A 21,121-nucleotide genomic window follows, 5' to 3' on the forward strand; every position below is an offset into this window, starting at 1 on the left:
CCTAGTATTGATTTCACATTCTGCTGTGATTTGAGAATGAATGCGGAGTCATCCACAGATTTTCTGAAAACTGACCTCCTTTCTCATGGCTTGTTCTTCGGCAGTGATCTCTTCCACATTGGATGATAAGCTAACGTTCGTGGTGAGGGCGTCCTTTTCTCGTGGAGAGTACGAGACGTAGTCCCCATCCTGCTTCATGAACAGGACCGGCTCTGCCCTAATGTTGATCACTAGAATTTCCTGAAAAAATTACAAAATCGACACTCTCAAGGTAAACACCTTTTGCACAATCCAATCACTTGTTATGGCTTTTGCTTGGAAAAAAAAAAAAAAAAGTATTTTAAGTTGTCATTACCACTGATAAATTATGATTACAACACTGGGGGCCACCTATAAGAATGATCGTGCCAAGATGTTCAAAAATTGGAATATATGCATTTCGTAGGAGAAGATAAACTTTATTGAAATATTGGGCCCCATCTCAACTTGATTTATGTACCCCTTTTGATTCCCCATCAGACCAACACTGACACTGTCATTGAAAACGTTGAGATTCTTTACCCCCTGAAACTATGTGAATTCAAAATGGTTTGGCTGCACTGCATTTGGATGTGGAAAAGATATATTAATAAGAAATCTAAACAGTTTAGGACCTTGAGACCCCACTCCTGGGCTCCTAGAGGTTCACCAGTACTATTTTCACCACCAGGGAGGCTGGTGACCTAATATGGTTCTCAATGTTGAATGATAAGTGAAAATTGCTCTCTTTATGGACTTGACAAAAAGAACACAGCTGCACTGTGCTTATCTGCTATGATTAGTTCATAGAGGTTTGTGTGTATATATCACAAAATATCCTTCGATTTCCATGAGAAAAAAAAATGCTGTCTTCACACATTATATCTCCAGGCATCATGTCAGGGTATCCATTGGACAGAAAGAAGGGGTCCTACTCAAGTGAGGTTGCGTTGCTGGGGGCAACCAGTGAGGGACAGCTCATTGCTGTCCTCAAAACAAGAGGAGTACATCGCCTAGAAAGGGACATGATTGTGTCGTCATGTGTCTGGGAGTCTGGGACAATCGGGTCAACAACATCTGCACCCAGACTGCACAAGCCTGGGGCCCGTTGCATAAAAAGTTACGATTATGGTAACTTTGCCATCCAATGGTAACTACCATGGCAACAATACTCAACAGCCAATCAAAATCAAGAATTCCTTGGAAGTTACCATTGAATGGCAAAGTTACCATAATAGTACCTAACTTTTATGCAATGGGCCCCTGGTCTTACATGGTCATACATCTGCTTTAATTCAAAAGCAATTGCTAAATTTTACTCCCACACAATATAATGGGCATCCATATGTTTGATTTGTGGTTGTTTGTTTGTTCTAAATCTTATATCACAAGTATGGCCAGGGCCATCAAATAAGATCAAATTTAAAATTTGACATGGACAAAGCACTAGTACACATTTATCATCTTGTAACCCAAGATTTGACATTTTTCTTCATTTCACACTACATGAGTGGAACATTTTTTTAATGTAATTATATATCACATCCTATCACCTCGCTTTAACTTTTCCCATAAAGTAATAGGGTACAATAGGGTAGTCCTTACTCAAATCTGAATACATACAAGTCTGAAGTGTATTCAGCTATCTGATTTAAATCTGCAGGTGTGTACTACTGAAGTTGTGGGAATGTTGGACATCAATACAGTCATGCTGAACTCAATTTTTCATTAAATATCAATATCACACAAACCAGGAGGATTACTCAATGAAGAGTGCAATACAGTGCCCCCCCCCCCCCCCCGCCCCCACTAAAAAAAGAAAAAAGAAACAAAAGAATTAGAAGCCACTTACCGAATATTTTTCTTGTACAAAAAACTGCATGACTTGTCTCAGTCCGTTTGCAGTGGGCTGTCCCATACCGTAGACTGGATATCCACCATGGGATTTGCGAAAGTTAGGGGCTCCATACTTTGCCGTTGTGTTCAGCTCATCAATGTCTTTGAACTGGTCAGCAACCATGAAGTACTTCTCCTACAAATTGAAGAAAAAAAAATGATGAATGAGAGTTAACTTTAAAGAAAAAATTGAACAATCACTCATTATCAGGTCTTATCAACAGTGCTGATTTGAATAACATATCTCCCAATAAGTAAAAACAATGATGGCTTTAATAGCTAGATAGAGACACAAAGTTTTATGTGAGAATGCTTATTGTATCTTTTGTGCATGTATCTTGTGATATGGTTGAAGTATAGGCAGTGACGACTGAATTTGTTTCACAAAATTATATCAGAGGGAGGTTCATCACCCTTACTTGAATCAAGTTGTGCTCCGGCATCCCATTCTTGATTGACCCAACAACCAGCATCTGCTTCTCTGCCAGGAACGGGCACTGGTACTCCTCGAAGCAGTCCTTCGTGATGATGATTGGCGCCACGTCGTTGCAGATCACATTCTGGCCGCGCCACTTCTCTCCGCCCGTGCCGAGCGAATTCTTGCGGTTGTCGTCGTTTTCCGGGTGGCGCAGCGAGTTGCGCTGGCTCTGCGCAAAGTCGGGAGACGGGGACCGGGAGGAAGCACTGCTTGCTCCAGTCCCCATGGCAACCAAGTCTACTTAAATCTTGTTTCACCTCACTCTGCTCTGAAAGAGGAATTGACAGATTGAAGACCACAATAGCAGTGAAATGTTCACCTAGACAGAGACTCGTGAGGGCTACAAACAACAAGACTTTCTGTTTCTTCATTGAGCTTCATCACATGCGTAGCTAACTGTCTGGAAGTTTATCCATCTTCTGACATTTGACATTATGAGAAGGGCACACAGCTACAATCATAGCTCTGACATTAGCATGTGTTGAATGTGCTCACTTTTATAGTGCTAACCATCAAAGATCCTGACAGTGTATGAGGTACCGTGAGAAGAGACCAACTGATTAATTAGAGAAGCACTCTGAGAGCACAAACCACCACCAAGCAGCTCATTTCCACCACTGACCTTGTTTTTCCATATTACAGAGATCAGTGATTTCTACCTATATGTATGCATACTGAAAGTTGCCTGATTTCCAAACGCCTAGAAGCCTTTTGTTACATCATCAACTGCCAGCTGCGCGTCACGCCTCACCCTAGCAGAAACTAGAGCATGTTATTTTAAAGGGAACGCAAACCCTAAGAGCAATGTGGATTGAGTGAAAGCAGCAACATTAGTAGAACACATCAGTGAAAGTTTTAGGAAAATCGGACAATCGATGCAAAAGTTATGATTTTTTAAAGTTTTGGTGTTGGAACTGCTGGATGAGGAGACTACTGGAGGTTATGACGTATGAGTGGACAACAATACAAAGAAAATATATAGAAAATTCAACAAAAATTCACTTTTCTGGCATTATGAAAGAGCACTTGACTAACCGCTTTCAGAAAGCAGGGGAAATAATTGCTACCCTTAACATAGTATCAGGTCGATGGAATTTGTAATTTTCATGATAAATGAATTTTTGTGGAGTTTTCTTTATATTTTCTTTATATTGTTGTCCACTTATACGTCATAACCTCTAGTAGTCTCCTCATCCAGCGGGTCCAACACCAAAACTTTAAAGATTCATAACTTTTGCATCAATTGTCCGATTTTCTTCAAACTTTCGCTGATGTGTTCTGCTAATGTTGCTGCTTTCACTCAATCCACATTGCTCTTTGGGTTTGCGTTCCCTTTAATAATACGCATGTAAAAACCTCAAAAAGTGACATTTTACAACTTAACTTGACCTTCGTAACAGCAGAAATTTTGCTCCCACATTATATGTGCATGCACTACATCCTCGCACAAATCTGTATTTTTGACTGGCACTGATGAAAAACAGGAAGTAAACATCTTTCTCATACAACAGGAAAAACAGGGAGGTGGGAAGAGATATGTTCCCAACTCCTTGGGAAGAACCAGTAAACATCTTGTGGGCAGACAGGAAGTAAACATCTTGCATTGAGACAGCACTGAAACAAAAGACAAAGGATCCTGTTAAAATATTTCACAATTTCAGTTCACAATCTTCAAGTCATCAGGATGTTACATAATGCGGGGGATCTTGCCCAGCACAAAGAAAATTAACTGAGGGGTTTCCACACCTACAAAGAACTGATGCAATCACACTTTCAAACCATATTTCTAAAAAAATCAAGAATTATGTAATAGAGTATTTGTGTGTGTGTGTGTGTGTGTGTGCCATTCATACATACTGCACAAGTTATCCCAAGGATTTCAAAAGAGTTAGTGCACAGTTTCACAATCATACTATGACTGCAGCTAATGTCTTGTTTATTGTACACAAAGTGAAATGTACAACTGCAGCTGAAAACTTGACCATTGACTCTTAACCTTTGTAAAAGTAAAAATTTTGCCTCCATATATGTTGTATATATAGAATGTGTATTAGGTACTAAATTGTCATTCAAATCTGTAAATTCATTTGTCAGTGATGAAAAACAGGAAGTAAACATCTTTCCCACACAACAGGAAGAACCGGTAAACATTTTGTGGACATAGACAAGAAGTAAACACCCTGAATAAGTGGGAAAGCACGGAAACAAACAGGATTTTCTTTAAGAAATAAATTGCTCTTTCTTCTTCTTTTTTTTTCTTCTTCTTCCAACTGGAGTACAATCAAGCATCTGGTGCATTAGCATACTTGTACACATACAAATTTGGAAGAAACGTGGCACACATGTGCTGTCATACTAGCTAAAATAACTCAATTGACAGCATGACATCCATTTCTGAACATGTTCATAGACGGTTTCTAAAAAAAACCTAGTTCTAAAAACCCTACTGTATTCACATCCTTTTCGTCAAATTCTTGGGCAGTGCTGCAGTGCAAACTGGGACATCTGTGGCTTGTCCTGTCAGGCAAGGAGGAAGAATATTTGCTACCCCGACCTGTCCTGTTTGTGATAGTGGTGCCCACTAACAAGGCTCAAGGGAATGAGTTGTCCCTATGCCTAGAAAGCCCACAAACCCAACTAGAATCAATTAGCACATATCTCACGGAAGCTTCTCCCCCCAGTCATTAGACCTGGAAATACTGTCTCAGCTGTTTCAAGGGTCGTCGGCTGTGGATATGAGGTAATCAGTGATGCCCATTTCCAGGAGTGTGATAAGGGAAAGAGAGAAAAAAACAAACACATACGATATTATTTTTAAAGCCTCTTTACTTTTTTGTGGCATGATGAAGTATGTACTTGGAGGAAAGGTAATTACACAGTGGAAGAGCTGTGTAATACAGAAAGATAAAGCAACAGATCTACATTATACCTTTCCACATACCTGTAATAACTGTATACATTGTTATTTTTGTGTATAGATATTTTCGCGAATGACGAGGTCATAGACATTTTTGCAAGATGTTTTTTTCGCAAATCGCCGCAACCTTTACATTAATGCTTTATTAACAAAGCGCATGGAGACATTTCCGTGTGTTGTTGAATTCGCGATCCAACTACAATTCACTAGATTCGCGAAAATTAAAGGGGAAGGCTAGTAACTGATCAGTGGGAATCAGTGGAAATGCTGGGAGATGATTGTTCTAATCCTCGTGGGATTCATTCAAAAGTTCATTGTATATCTATTGTTGTGTGAAAATGATTTGCTTCAGAATGGTCTCATATTCAAGTAATGTGCAGTTTAATGCTTCCAGGTTAGCGTCCCTGGTCAGTGACGGAGCATTAATCTGCACATTGCTTGAATATGAGACCGTTCTGAAGCAAATCATTTTCACACAGCAATAGATACACAATGAACTCTTGAATGATTCAAACAATCATCTCCCAGCTGATTGAAACAATCATCTCCCAGCATTTCCACTGATTCCCACTGATCAGTTACTAGCCTTCCCCTTTAAACCGTCATGAAAATAACAGCTGTGGACTCTTTCAGAGCTTCCCAAATTCTGATCACATCGATGGCAGAAAATAGAATGCGGCACTAGGCCAAGAATTTTTATAGCTTGTATGCATAGGGGACATTTTCTGCACAATCAATGATTCTTTTATTTACATCCCCCATCATTTGGAAGGGCACCAGAGGCAATGGCCTGAATTCACAAAGGTGGTACAATCTGTAGTTCTGTAGTGTAATGTAGTATGTTGTTAAAATTACTGATTTTGTATTAACAATATCTTCCATGCGACACTTGGCGCTCCATGGTCTTTGTCCATGTTAAACCATGGACAAGATTGTGCCACCTTTGTGAATTCGGGCCAATGTGTTTCTTCAGTCTGATTTGATTTATAATAATTTTGTTTGATTTCCTTGGCACGCTCAAGACAACTTTACTCTTTACTCACAAAAGGCGCATGTGATGATTCACAGGGCAAGGAGTACTATGATGGAAACGACTGCCTCTCACCTCCCTGGTCTATGCATTCACACACAGATACGTAATTACAATACTGTGTACACTCCAACTGCTATCCTGCAGCCCTGGAGAATAGTAATGGAGTTTGCTGAGCACACAAAAGCTTGGAGCCTCTAGATTCTTATGAAAGTGAACATAGCAAACAGCATGTTCAAGATATTCAAATGATGCATTTCAAGATGCTATCACTATCAAAGACCACTACAGACATCATCTTATCTTTCGATCCTTTGCAAGTCAAACCTGATTTTCACATTTATGAAAATCAGAAATAAAAAGAAGTAAAAATAAAGAGATGTGTGCATGTAAAATTACTTTTGATTTTCTCTCACAGAATATGTGATGCATTAATCCACTTCAGGAAAACAGTGTTTTGGCTTTTTTGGCAGATCTGAATTCATAAGATACATGTACAATGATTTAATTTTGTATGCCATACTTCAGTACACAAAGAATATTTTAAAGAAGAATTAAATGTTTATAGAAAACTAGAGAGCTTATACAATACTGCCCAAATCAGCTTTACATGCATTTTTCATCCGTTTATGATCTCCGACTTCGCATATCGCACCACACATATGAGACACAATTTTGGTTGCTGTCTTGTGGTATGAACAGGTAGTATGGGGAAGATTTGAAATAACATATCCTGTCACAAGAACAGGTAAAATATGGATGTACACCGAAAACATTTGCAGCAATAATTTGTGACTGTGTTCAATAGTCTTGCCAAGACCGATTCTTTTACATGTTGATGTGTGGGTCACAAAAGGAAAATGCCTTCAAGTACAGAGATACTCTGAAATCAGGATTTAGAGGTTGCCTCTTGCAATAATGACTAAATTTGATTTTAGCAGTTCCATGACAATGACGAAGATTTTCCTTCAAACCCTCCATGCCATTGTTTCAGCCTTCGACTGCATGCAAGATACAATACACACAATGGGCACAATGCTGCACAGACAATCGCAGTGCATACACAATCAAGTTTTACCCAGCTCCAGTAGCATCTACTGCTACTGCGCGGCAAGCTTTTGGTCTTAACTGTTAATTTGCTTTATCTCCCTGCTAATGGTACTTTAAAGGCTATATTAATTTTCATGTAGTCACAAACTGAGAGGTTTGTGTATGACATTAAGACATGACAATTTTGAAACAAGCAGGTGATTTATACAATGCGCATGATTTAAGTATTCAAATATCAATTTGAAAAAAAAAAAATCTGAACTTACTATGCATCAATTTTCACATCAAGATTAGAATAAAGCTACTGTTACGACTGCTCTATCAAAGAGACTGTTATCTCTTAAATGTGCTTCTAAACTGCACATTAGCACTTGACGCTGGCAGAATTCATCAGCCAGTTGCAAGAGATGCAATCAAGTCTAGAAATGTCACCATGGCAACTGGTATGCCTTCGCCACAGAGCATGTTTCTCCCAAAGTGTGTAGTATACATCTTAACAATATGAGATGCCAGTTTCACATATATAGTTGGGAAAAAAAAACCCCTGAAATGACATGTTTCTTCAAATTCTTGAAATTCTTCCGTCGAGAGGTTTTCATGGAACTGATCTAGACAAACTGCACCCTATATCGACATAAATAAGCACTGAATTGATCAGTGTTTTAATTTTAGTAGTAGCCATGATAAAGGAAAAAATCATTCATTCAAAAATTCTTCATGTTGTTTTTAAAGAGATGAAAATGTAACTTGAAACTACAGTCATTAATGTACTAACTAATAGTATTAACTTTGCTTTATCACTTCTCATTCTACAGAAGATTTTTTTTTTTTTTTTTTTAAATAATCCTGAGGGGTTTGGACCCAGTTGAACAGATTGAGATCCTAAACCCCTAGTCATGCTACAAGTGTACCTGCCGAGTTTGGTGAAAATCCATCAAGGGGATTTCATCCTTGTTTGGGGGGGGGGGGGCACCCCTGATTCCGCCATGATCAACCTCGAAATTAATTAAATGAATTCTTGCATCAAGTTGTTTTTATTGCAACTGATTGACAAATTGCCCTTCATCAACGTAATTACACACTAGAAGCACAGACTTTTCATTGTTTTTGTGGAAGCCTGAAGCCACGGTGAAAAATCATGAGCATATAAATACAAATTACACATGCTCCGGTTGGTCCAATCTGAGTACATGCATGCCCAAGATATTTCACTCATGGCTTCTACAGAAACAATATATAATTGGTATGCATAAATGTATATGGATGACCAGTAATTAATCAGTCATCAGATGCAATGTCACAAAATTGGTTTTACATATCATATACATTATTATTCTATGGTATCAGCGGAACAGAATTCCAGCTTCCTTGTATGGTATATGCCATATATTTCACGAGTATAATATTTTACTCATTGGGGCTTATAATTTTGACAATTTTGTGATCAAGAGTACGGTGTAAGAATGAGGTATCCTTTATCAAGAGAAAAGTTAGCAATCTTCCATCAGCATACTGTATGCTATGCATTTGTGTAACAGGAGGAATTATTTTTGTACAAGTAGACGGAGTAGTTATTTTCATAATTTATATCAGTCATCTTGTGAAACTTGCAGAAATAAAAGACAGCAAAATATATCACATTGGTTATGTGCAGCATAGTTAAAAAAAAACAACAAATAAAATCTCTTAGCAGTTGAGAGACAGAGAGAATGGTATACAATTTTGTAATGCAGCAAACTGTAAATTTAAGGTCACATTACCTACATTGCAGGGGTCCGCAACTACAATACACATGTAGCAAAATAACCACTCATTTTCATTCTGACATCATGGGGGAAAAAAAGAATAACAAATCATTAATTTCCTTACAGAGAGAAGCCCATATAAAGATGAAACAGGAAGAACATATGACTGACAAAAAAAGAAAATCACAAATGTCCAAACAAGCAAGAATTTATTACCATACCTAAAAATGTGATTAATCACATACCATGCATGTTAATTTTGATGAATCCTCCAGAAAATATCACACGAATTGCAGAGAGTATTAAAGATAATGAAAATGCTCCTCATTTCACACTCAAAGAAGATGATACTTCAATTAGTTTCTATTTTTGCTTTTTTATGGGCCATTTGATCTGTTGATATCCATTTCAAGAGCTGTTACATATACAAGAGGCACTGCAAAGTATTGTACAATTTGGTTGGCTCATTTATTAAATCATGCAGCTAGAGGGATTTGTTTCTGACTCAACAGTGAAATGCGGGTTATCGATTAGCTAAGCACGGTCGTAAATTGTGTGGTTTCAATAGCTCCTTCTGCAAGCTATATAGCGACACACGCAGCTTAGTGACACCGCTTGTTGTACATCTGGTTACTGTGGTAACCAGTACCAATGGTGATGGACGTGATACCCAAGATTAAAATGCACAGATAAGCAGAGTTTGAACAACAGATTATATCATGATGGAGATGGAGGGTCTGCTGGTGTACAACTGTATGAATGCATTCTGTACAAAAACAACAGCATATATACAGCAAATTCTTTTGTCTGTAGAAACCCATTTGAATGATTAAATTGAGAAAAATGTTGATTCTTTTTTTATACTTTGAAGGGTGGTGATACAGAAGAAACTTGGAAAAGAGAGCAAAACATTGGCAGGATGTGTAACATGTGGACATGGGAGCATTATCACAGTTGATACTTCATTATTGCTGCTGGCTTTCAGTTTGTAATAGTCATATTGAGCTTTCAACAATTGTTGAATATTAAAATAGCTAGTTTCTTAAACAACATGTACAACAGAGAGGTTAAGTAACATTAATCTAATAAAACTGAATTTGTCCAGGTCTGTACATGCATTCAAATTAAAAGGAAGAAATGTGGAACTCCTGTAAAACCAGATATTTTTGCAGCATGAAATTTTTGCGAATTGGAGCAGACAGCCTTTTTTTTTTTTGCACATGAAATTTTTGCCAGTTGCCTCTTACATTCAATGCATATAGTGTAGACAAGAACTTTTGCGTGCATTTTAATTTCGCAAATCTTGGCTCTCGCAAAATCAAAATGCACGCGAACATTCCTCGTTTAACAGTATTGGAAAGTGGTTACAAGAGGCAGTTTGGCAAATTATTTTTTCACCTTTCACTTCATTTCTTGTAATGGAACAATAACCATTCATGAATAGCATGTACATGTACAATTTTATTTGTTATTTTTTTAACAATCTTGTCACAATAATACCATGCCCAGTGTCTGCATTGCATGGAAGTGGGTAGGGCCTACTCACCATCAGCAATGACCACATTCCTTTACAGCACATGAAAGTGTGTTGTCTATGGGAAAAGAGAATATTTCCGTCTTCATCAGTTCACCTTTTTTATTTTCAAAGATTTGTATCAGTCCTTTGAATACCGGTTCTCAAGTTTGTGATCATGTTGGTGATATCCAGTCAAAAGACAAGCTAATGGCCTTGCTACACAGCAAGGTCTTGGAAACAAGCTATACAGCAAGGTCTTGGAAACAAGCTACACAGCAAGGTCTTGGAAACTTAGCTTCCGGTCATACATATACAGGAGCTATGCCGTGCTCTGTACAGAGCCTTTTCCACATACATTGCTGTACATGTAGATGGCTATTAAACTAGTGGCCACTCAATGCAACTGCACTCTACTTGGCTGCTGACCAACAAGCTTCGTATTAAACTGCTAATACATGAGCAAAAGGCGACAAGAAATGAATAAAGCTACCAGCGAATGACAATGTGCAGATGTTACTAGACCATTAAAGTCTGTGGGCAAATCAAGATTATAAATGCTCAAGCTGGTGATTTTAAATCAGACAAAGAGAAAAGATACAAACAAAACCGTATTGTACCGTATTGCAGCAGCACACAGATTTGAGTAATATCAGGACCATGCTGTTTGTTCATGTCAGTAAACTTCCGATTCAGGGATGCAGAATGGGTAAAACCTAGAACTAGTAGCTGTCACATTGACAAAATAGCAGGATAGCAATTGTGATTCAAATACCAAGATCTTTGTTAATGTCTGCTAATTACCAATCGTGAAATTTGTTGACAAAACTACGTATGCCCAAAATCTACCAAAATAGTGACCCTTGCCTATGTGTCTGTGAGCTGTTTAATCATGTATGTTTTGAATGATTGAACAAAAGATCTTTAAAACTTTTGCTCCAGCATTTATACACCCACCACTATGCACATCATTGCCCTATTTTTCAAATATCATTTATCACAATAAATCCAAAATAATCGCATGATTTCTTGGGATTTGGATGGCAATGCTAATTGTGCTAATAGCTATTAAGTTGGATTTTTTATGTCTGCACAGGCAAAAATCTAGAGATTTGGATTGAGATGTAAATCTCAAGATTTGTATACGGCTAATTCATGTCAGTGTGAATCTGACTACTGACTTGCCTCTCTTGGGGAATCAGAGCTGCAAGCAGATTTGCAACTATAATCATGAACACTATGGCTGAAATATGAAAAGTCTGCAAAAGCAGTGATGGGGCGATTGTTAACGATCGCCCCATCACTGCACAGGCATGCTAACCTGGACTAACCTCAACTGCACATTACTTGAATATGAGACCATTCAGAAGCAAATAATTTTCACACAACAATAGATATTACTCTTAAATTAATCCCACAAGGATTGGAACACTCATCCCCCAGCATTCCCACTGATCAGTTACTAGCTATCCCCTTTAAAACAATATAAAATTGGTTCTACGTTTGCATCACAAGATATCTGAATTTTGTTAGTGTTTGGATTTTCGATTAGTGACTTAATTTTTTTTCGGGGGGGGGGGAGGATTTCTGATGGTCTACTAAATAACTACCATTGATATCATGAGGTACTGATTTTTAAGGTTGCAATGAATGTTGCACACCAGTAGGATACAACATTTAACACTGTTGAGTAGCAAGTCATTGAATCTTTTGTCACTCCCAAGTTCATTGACCATATGCCAACAGATTTTTTTTTTTCAAATCCTTCAAAAATCCATAAAAATTCCCAGATTACAACCAAAATTGAATCATCTCTTCTTTGTGTCATTATCGACTTTTCCTGCAAGTGTCATTCAAATCTGTTCAAAACTTTTTCAGTGATTTTGCACACAGACAAACCAACGCCGATGATCACTTCCTTGGTGGAGGTAATTAATGGAACAGCAGCTGCAAGAAATTTTGAGGCAGGAACTCTCCACCTCCTCTGTGATGATATTTCTCTCTCCATCTCTTCTAGTCATCCACCATGACTAAGCAAGCACAGAGAAATACAAGAAAACAGATGCTCTTTGTCATCACATACTTCCACAAGACATCCACATACATATTGTGATGCTGTTTTTGGTACCTTGAGGTACCAATTAGAAATTCCACCATTTTGTTGAATTATTTGAGTTTGTTTGTTTGTTGTTGTTTTTTTTAAGTGCCATAACCTGGGTTACCAAAATATGGGTGACAGTAATATCTAGCACTTTATGGAAGAAAAATTTGTTGCAACAAAGAGCTCAGCAGTACAGCAGCATCACAACTTGAGCGCTCATCACACACTCATAACCCATTCTATAGTATACAGAATTCTGAAAACTCCCATAGAGTTGATACACAGGCCACCAGGTTACCATATGGAATGGGTTAAAGGTAGGGGATACCTTTTACAGGCCTCCCACAATGCAGCAAAACATTAAAGGGGAAGGCTAGTAACTGATCAGTGGGAATCAGTGGGAATGCTGAGAGGTGATTGTTCCAATCCTTGTGGGATTCATTTAAGAGTGCATTATATATCTATTCTTGTGTGAAAATTATTTGCTTCAGAATGGTCTCATATTCAAGTAATGTGCAGTTTAATGTTTCCAGGTAAGCGTCCCTGGTCAGTGACTGGGCATTAATCTGCACATTACTTGAATATGAGACCGTTCTGAAGCAAATAATTTTCACACAACAGTAGATATATAATGTACTCTTAAATGAATCCCACAAGGATTGGAACAATCATCCCTCAGCATTCCCACTGATTCCCACTGATCGGTTACTAGCCATCCCCTTTAAATATGAACCTCAGGGGAATTGTTTAGGCCACTGCTGAGAAATTTGGAAGTCAACAGTTATCTACAATTTAAATAATGCACAAAACTCAACTACTCAGTAGTTCTGTGTGTCAGCCATACTTACATGTAAGCCTTTTTGTTGCAGTCTTCTGTATTTTTTACCTATATAAACTCAAATCTAAAAGTATAAGAGCTGATGTAATAACATATTGATTGTGTGGCAAGAATGTATATGGAAATGTTCGTAAGTTTTGATGAACTTTCTTCACAAAATATACATGATGCACACACATGCAGTGCATGGGTCTGCAAAGGTAGCCTACAACTGTAGTAATGTACTGGAATTTACGGTGAGCCCCGAAAAAAAAATCAATTCAAAATCTAACGGTCAATTAAAATGTACTAAATGTTACCTTCCACTTTCAATACTTTATGGGAGTTTCTAAAATGATACTCTCTTCAACATACCACTTTTTTATACAACTCTTCGTTTAAGGCATGCAAATGGGATTCCCTACCTTTTAAGGATGATCTAAGTGTCACAGATAATACAGCAGGGAGCACCACACTCTGCCTTATCAGCCCACGAGAGGAATAAAATATGTAATCACAAGACAAGTTTGTACCTGTAGATTGAAATAATCTCATTCCAAATTACTGTTCAAATTAAGCAAAAGTTGAAATTATTAAAAGTATTATTTACTTTTTTGTAATTATGGGGCTTTTTTTAAGTCATAACAAAGCTGAATTGGCATTAAAGGGAAGATAAACCCCAAGAACAATGTGGATTGAGTGAAAACGGCAACATTAGTAGAACACATCAGTGAAAGTTTGAAGAAAATCGGACAATCGATGCAAAAGTTATGAATTTTTAAAGTTTTGGTGTTGGAACCGCTGGATGAGGAGACTACTAGAGGTCATGACGTATGAGTGGACTACAATATAAAGAAAATATAAAGAAAATACTACAAAAATCCATTTTTCATGAAAATTACAAATTCCATCAACTTGATATTGACATATGTTAAGGGTAGCAATTATTCCCCCTGCTTTCTGAAAGCGGTTGGTCCACTGCTCTTTCATAATTCTAGAAATGTGAATTTTTGTTGAATATCCTTTATATTTTCTTTGTATTGTTGTCCACTCATACGTCATATCCTCTAGTAGTCTCCTCATCCAGCGGTTCCAACACCAAAACTTTAAAAATTCATAACTTTTGCATCGATTGTCCGATTTTTCTCAAACTTTCACTGATGTGTTCTACTAATGTTGCTGCTTTCACTCAGTCCACATTGCTCTTTGGGTTTACCTTCCCTTTAAGATCATTATCACTGACAGCTACATTATTTGGCCACCATGATGGCAGTGTGTAACTGTACATCTTACGAAAACACAGGATGGTGCTACACACCGCTGTATCAAATCCCAGGGTATGACGGTACCCAAGGATACAGCATGGTGCATCATATTCATGCATTGGCAAAAACCACTCACTCCACACAGAAATAGACAGACAGACAGAGAGACAGACAGACAGACAAACCGATAAAAAGGCACAGAGCTCCACTGAACTTTGCGGGCATACAACAAGACAAAACAAAACAAAACAAAACAGTTAAACACAAAGTCTAATCAGAGATGCAATAATCAGGTACGCAGGATGCACATGAAGAAGCAGTGACTTGCACTCTCTAAACACCGCTTTTCAAGAGACTGTCATACAATTTTCATCCCCATCCCCTACCAACCGATCTCCTTCCTTTCAATAACACTGTAAAGCTTCCTGCTTTAGTTTCCATGGTGATATCAAACAACTATGGCACCATTGTTCGACACCATGCAATTTGTGAAATTAGAGATCAATGGAAGAAAGTGGTTTCTGTCATTACACTGTACACTGGCAGGGTCCTGGGAATGTAATTATCATTTCATTATTATTATTTATTTAGCATTTCAACATACAATACAAACAGGAAGTCATACCAGTAATACATTCCATGATATAAAGAATGTGGTAATTCTAGGTGGATGCTGCTGGTTGCCAGGGGAGGAAAAGGCAAACTTAATCTCCAAGGCTCGAGGCCTTCCCGACCAGTGCATGCACCTTGAATCAGCTATACCAATATAAAGCCATTACAAAGAAACTGTTATTATAAAATCCACTATTATTAAAAAGGGGAAATCTCTCACCACATTGTGGACTTGGAAAGACTTTTGGATTTATGTATGAATAGTGCTAAAGTACTACAAAATTATAGTTTGGAAGACAAACTGAAATCATGAAAGCCCAAATTAGACTAGGGACATTCAACCATGAGTAGCTGACAAGTGACATATTGAAGCTAAATAAGGACAAAACTGAAAGCATTGTTCTGTCGTCTGGTAGACTGCATTATACGCCCGACTGGAGATATGAGCCTTCAGATTGGGAACCCACTGTAAATGTATTACATATTGTAGTAAACCTATGTGATCATTCTGATCAGATACTCAATGTAAATGTCAGATCTTGTCAGTAGAGTGTACCACATACACTGTATGTAGCAACCTCCACCTGAGAAATATTAGAAAGTATCTCACTGCGGATGCATAAAACCATCCAGTGTGCTTTCTTGTTCAGAGCAGGCTCGATTATGGAAATTCTCTGCTGGCAAATACGAATGTCAACAACGTGGAAAGACTCCAAAAAGTCCAAATCGAGTGGCTCGTCTGGTGCTTGGAGTAAAGAGTACCTTACCTACAGGTGTAGTAATCCTTTACTGAAGCATTTACACTGGCTGCCCATCACAAAGCGTGAAATTTTGAAATTCTGAATGCAGACCAACTGACCAGAATATGACGTGTTTACACAAAATTGATACATTGTATGTAACAGGGGCAGATCCAGAATGTTTTCTCAGGTACAAGAAGGAAAGAAGGCAAGCATTTTTTATGAGATCTTGTCATCTCAACCTCAGAAGGCAATCAGGTGAGAACCAAGATCTTGTCTTTTCAACTTCTTGGATTTGAGATGGTCAGAAGGCAAGTTGTGAAGTCTCATCTTCTAGACATCTTGGTTCCAAGAAGGCGAAAAGGCGAGAAGACGACATCTCACATCTTGTCCCCAGATCTTGTCTGATCAACTTTTCAGGCCCAAGGGTGAGATGTATAAAGACCTTGTCATCAAAAAAGGCAAAAAGGCATGGCCTTTTCGACTTCTTGGCTCCAAATAGGTGGGAAGATGAAATCTCATATAGTGCCTTCCTGTATCCTTCCTGTATCCAAGAGATCACAAAGACATATTGTATACCATATCTCAAATCTCGTCCTCTCACCTTTTTGGATCCGAAAAGATAATGAAGGCAGGGGACAACACTTAAAAGCTTCTACATAATGCAAAGTGTTTCAAAGGAAATATTGCAAGGTCCATTGGCAGGTACTCAATTCAACCTCAAACAATTCCAAGAAGGCATTATAGTTTACAACATTGGTTCAGCTGCAGACAGAATGACTCTTGAAATCGTCATGGTGACAGGCAGTCACCTTCATTAATCATTCACCAAAACAGCCCACTAATGACCTCATTAACACCTGCACTACTCTGACCCTTGCATAACTTTACCAAGGCCTTCTGAATAGTCACTAACAACTTGTTTTCAAGTCTCAACTAAAGGCACCAAAAACTGACTACTGTTGATTGAAATAAAAAGGAGAGAGGAATAAAAATGAACAAAAGAAAATAGCACTTTTGACCAAAATGCAATCTTTAATTAAATGCAGATCTACATAAACGTAAAGACTGTTTTGAATGAGAGTAATGGAGCATTTAAAGCTATACTTTTCCATCATATGTAAACATACAGGATCTGTGAAATTTGAAATTTAACTGATCTTTTACAAGACATGCTATAAGAAAACTTGTTGAAAACTTTTAATAATATAAAACCAGATATCACAAAGAAAATCACTGAAGTGACTTTAATTAACATGATAAGCTACAAACATGTAGGGGTTTGACTTGTAAGGTATTTCAAAATCATCTATGAAAAAGCTTCAGCAATTTCCCTCTGTGTATAAATCCCTATCAAACCAAAGTTTCTCATACAGCACTGAAAGTATGGCACTGAAAAGCTGCAATCTGATATGTTTGTGATCAGTACAATGCTCACTTCAAGACTAAAAACTAGATGGAATAAAGATGATGTTATAGTATGCACGTGGTACCATTTATAACTCACTGTCAGTTCCTTCTGATGATCTCTGTTGCTTTGTGTTATAGGCTGTGGCATTCGACTGTTTATACTCGGTGTAACCTGTGAGCTGACATGAACATGGCAGGAATAAATGAATCATGCTCAGCCACATGCCTACAATTCACACTATCTAGAGAGTTCTTGCTTGACTATACAATGTAGATGATCTATACATAGGCAAATGACGTTTCGGTGATGATGGCCACTCTTTGCTATCTATAGGTTCTGTACAGTACATTGTATGTGCTCTTACACTGAGACACTGGCTATACATCAAGTGTAGCAAGGCTTTGAGTACTGTAAAACATGATACAGTATATTCGCGGCATGAATTTATCGCGAATTGGAGCCAACGGCCTTTTATGCGGCATGAAATTTTCGCGAACTACCACTGGCATTCAATGCATATAGTGTAAACAAGAACTTTCACATGCACTTTAATTTCGCGAATCTTGGCGTTCGCAAAATTAAAATGCACACGAACATTCCTCGTTTTACAGTATGATTTGACTATGAACATGTGATATCCCCATACAAAAACATGCTCTCACAATCTAATAGCATAAAAGCTATTGTTCAAACTGGGCCCTGATTAGACCAATACCCCATTCACACATGGTATTCAGAGTACTCCGGGAGCACTCCTAAAGCAATCCAGACTCTGTATTAATGGTCACCAATGTTCTGGAAGTACTCTTAAAATGTTGTATAAACGGTACAGTTGGGCTTTGTGCATAACATTTACAGTGTAGACAACATCGAGAATTAGTTATGCATATCAGCAGACATGAATTTTGCTTATATTTTTGATACTACAAGATGTACACATTTGTACAATTCCTTGTCAGAGTGATAAACCATTCAAACATAATTTACAACTGAGGTGATATTACTACTTCATCTCTTTAAATAACTCTCTTTACTAGAGTGCAAAGAAATAAATCAACAACAACAGTAGCTCATTCCCAAGGTTCTCCAGCTAAAACTTCACAAATAGACAGATGACATGAATACCACTAAGAGTTATTAATCACTCAGGCTTGAAATTTTACACCAACTGCTGGCATAAACACCTTTCTACAGAAGTCCTGTCATACTCAACCGAGCCCAAATTTTTACTGAATGACTTCTTCGATATTCCAGTTTTTCTGCAAAGCAGCAAAATACGAGGAAGGAATTCCCTTTAATCCAGAGTCACAACGATTCCTCAACAATGCACCGTGGTAGTGCATACAGTGCCCTTCCTACTCTACAGTGTATGTAACAAAATGATTCATCTGCTCCCAGTGAGCTGATGCACACTTTGAGCTATTACCCATCACAACTACACTCTGTCCATCTGGTTTGGATGACAGAGTAGCAACATGATTCAAAGGCTGCTAGTTTGCAGCAGTCACAGCACCTCAATATCAACAACAGTCACTTTGGGATGAAAGATCTGTGTACCCTATACAATGTACATCAGAAGTGACAAGATTAGTGCTGTTTACACAGTCTGTGAACAAAATATCAGGATGTAGAACAATAAAAATCTAAGTACAGTACCTAGATTGCCCCTGTTCAGACAAACATAACTAGCCCCCTATTAACTGCTGATCGTGATAATTTATGGACCAAACTGCGCATGTGTGAAATCTGCGGAAAGGATGACCTTTGCCTTTGTATTCATGCACTGCTGTTGTGATGTGTGTTTTGACTGATAAGGCAGAAAATCTCCTGATTATTTGCCCTAGTAGCTTTCATACACTGAATCAATGCTTTTAAATGAGAGACACGAGCATGTGACTTTGTTCGGTATGTGACTGGTGCTAAGACTATGCAGCAAGACAGGAGTCTGAAGAGTCCAGAAATGACTACTATGTAAGGATTATGTTTACATCTCCAGTAGATAATCTCACACCCAATGAACCGCATGTTCATTACATTTCTTGACATTCAATGTACTCATGAATCAATCTAATCTCAAACTCATGATGTACCAGGTAACTGTGGTGCTATGTATACATGTATACATACTTTTACTGCATGTACGTACATGTACCTCTCTTTTTCTTGGATTTTGTACACACACACAAAAAAAAAGTACATCTTCCCGTCCCTCTCAATAAAATGTACAGGTACAGGGCATATCGAGATTAAGACCACAAACTGAGTGATGTTCTCAAAATGAATAATCCCAATATGTAGCGATGTCAGCGGGGTCACATTTAACACATTTCCTATTCTGCCGACTAGTAGACCAGCCAAACCTCAAAAAAGGCTCTAGATAAGGATTCGACGGCATTTTTTGTTAATGCTCTGTTCTCATGATGAAAGTCTTGCAAAAATACTAAGGAATAGCGTACGGCCGGATGTCAAGCGTATTTTTGCCAAAATGTCCTTTTTAGCTCAAAATTCAGAAGCATGTCGAAAATCACGATTTTTATTTTTTGCTTGCATTCAATTCATATTTGAAAGATCTTGAGTTTCAATTGTCCCTTTTCATGAAATTGCAATTTAAATGAGTTTCCTTAGCATTTTAAAAGGTCATTTTGTACAGCCATATATGGGGCTCTCAAATGTTTGGGTGTTGTTTTCTCGAAATAATATTCACAGATTAATTAACGTTCTGCAAAGTTTGTTTTTCCAAGCTAATTAGATGATCTTCCAAAAGTAATTTAATGTTTTATAAAACTACAAATGCTTCTTTAATTGAATGTGTCAATATTATTTCTAGTTTTCTTGAAGAAATTTTTACTTTTAATAAAAACTCTGAACATGTAGGAACTCAGAAAATGCATTTTCGAGCATTTTCCAGTAGCCCCGCGCTGCTTGTGTGCGCGCAAATACTGAATACGTGTGCGTACGTAGGTAAAGTCTCTCGCCCTCGCGCGCGCGGGACTCGACTAGATAGAGCTAGCTGCATGTTTCAGTCGTTGAGCTGGAAACGTGGTGACTGAAAAAGGGACTATATTTCCTTTGAATGTAAGTAAATTAGTAAATAAATACATAGTTCTTTATTGCACTGCATAAGGGAACTTTAAAATCTGTTTTGATCTAACAGTTGATATACAACTTTGATCTGAGACTTGGTAAATATCAAGGTTCAAGCGCTAGTAGAATCTAACGTTAGGCCGATGTCTTGTGACTGTATTTCGCACCGATCCCGTGGGCATGCCTACCAACCCCCGGGCCGCCACCCGACAGTGCCGGCGGTGCTTGTTAGTGGAACACCGATTATTCCGCAAGGCACGTCTTGACACGGTGCGAAAAGAGGCCTAGGCCCTACATTTATACTATAGGTCTACGTCGAGATTTAGGTGTCTTGTTCATTCGATCTAGGTTTCTAATCTATGGCCTCATCACATGCAGTACTGAATCCTCGTCTAACGTTAGGTCTAATCTATACAGTTACACTCTCTCTAACTGTCGACATAG

General features: G+C 38.0%; 1 protein-coding gene across 1 annotated transcript in view; it reads right to left on the reverse strand.

The window, feature by feature from the left end:
• Window positions 1-21,121, reverse strand: part of LOC140228997 (paladin-like) — a 65,333-nt gene that overhangs the window by 26,743 nt on the left and 17,469 nt on the right. The window contains exons 2-4 of the mRNA XM_072309260.1: window positions 2,334-2,660; window positions 1,871-2,050; window positions 76-240 (exon numbers count right to left, since the gene is read on the reverse strand). Coding sequence (XP_072165361.1) covers window positions 76-240; window positions 1,871-2,050; window positions 2,334-2,618 — 630 coding nt within the window. The 5' untranslated portion in view covers window positions 2,619-2,660. The remainder of the gene's footprint in view (window positions 1-75; window positions 241-1,870; window positions 2,051-2,333; window positions 2,661-21,121) is intronic.

Source organism: Diadema setosum, chromosome 5 (assembly GCF_964275005.1).
Source record: "Diadema setosum chromosome 5, eeDiaSeto1, whole genome shotgun sequence".
Lineage (NCBI taxonomy): Eukaryota > Metazoa > Echinodermata > Echinoidea > Diadematoida > Diadematidae > Diadema > Diadema setosum.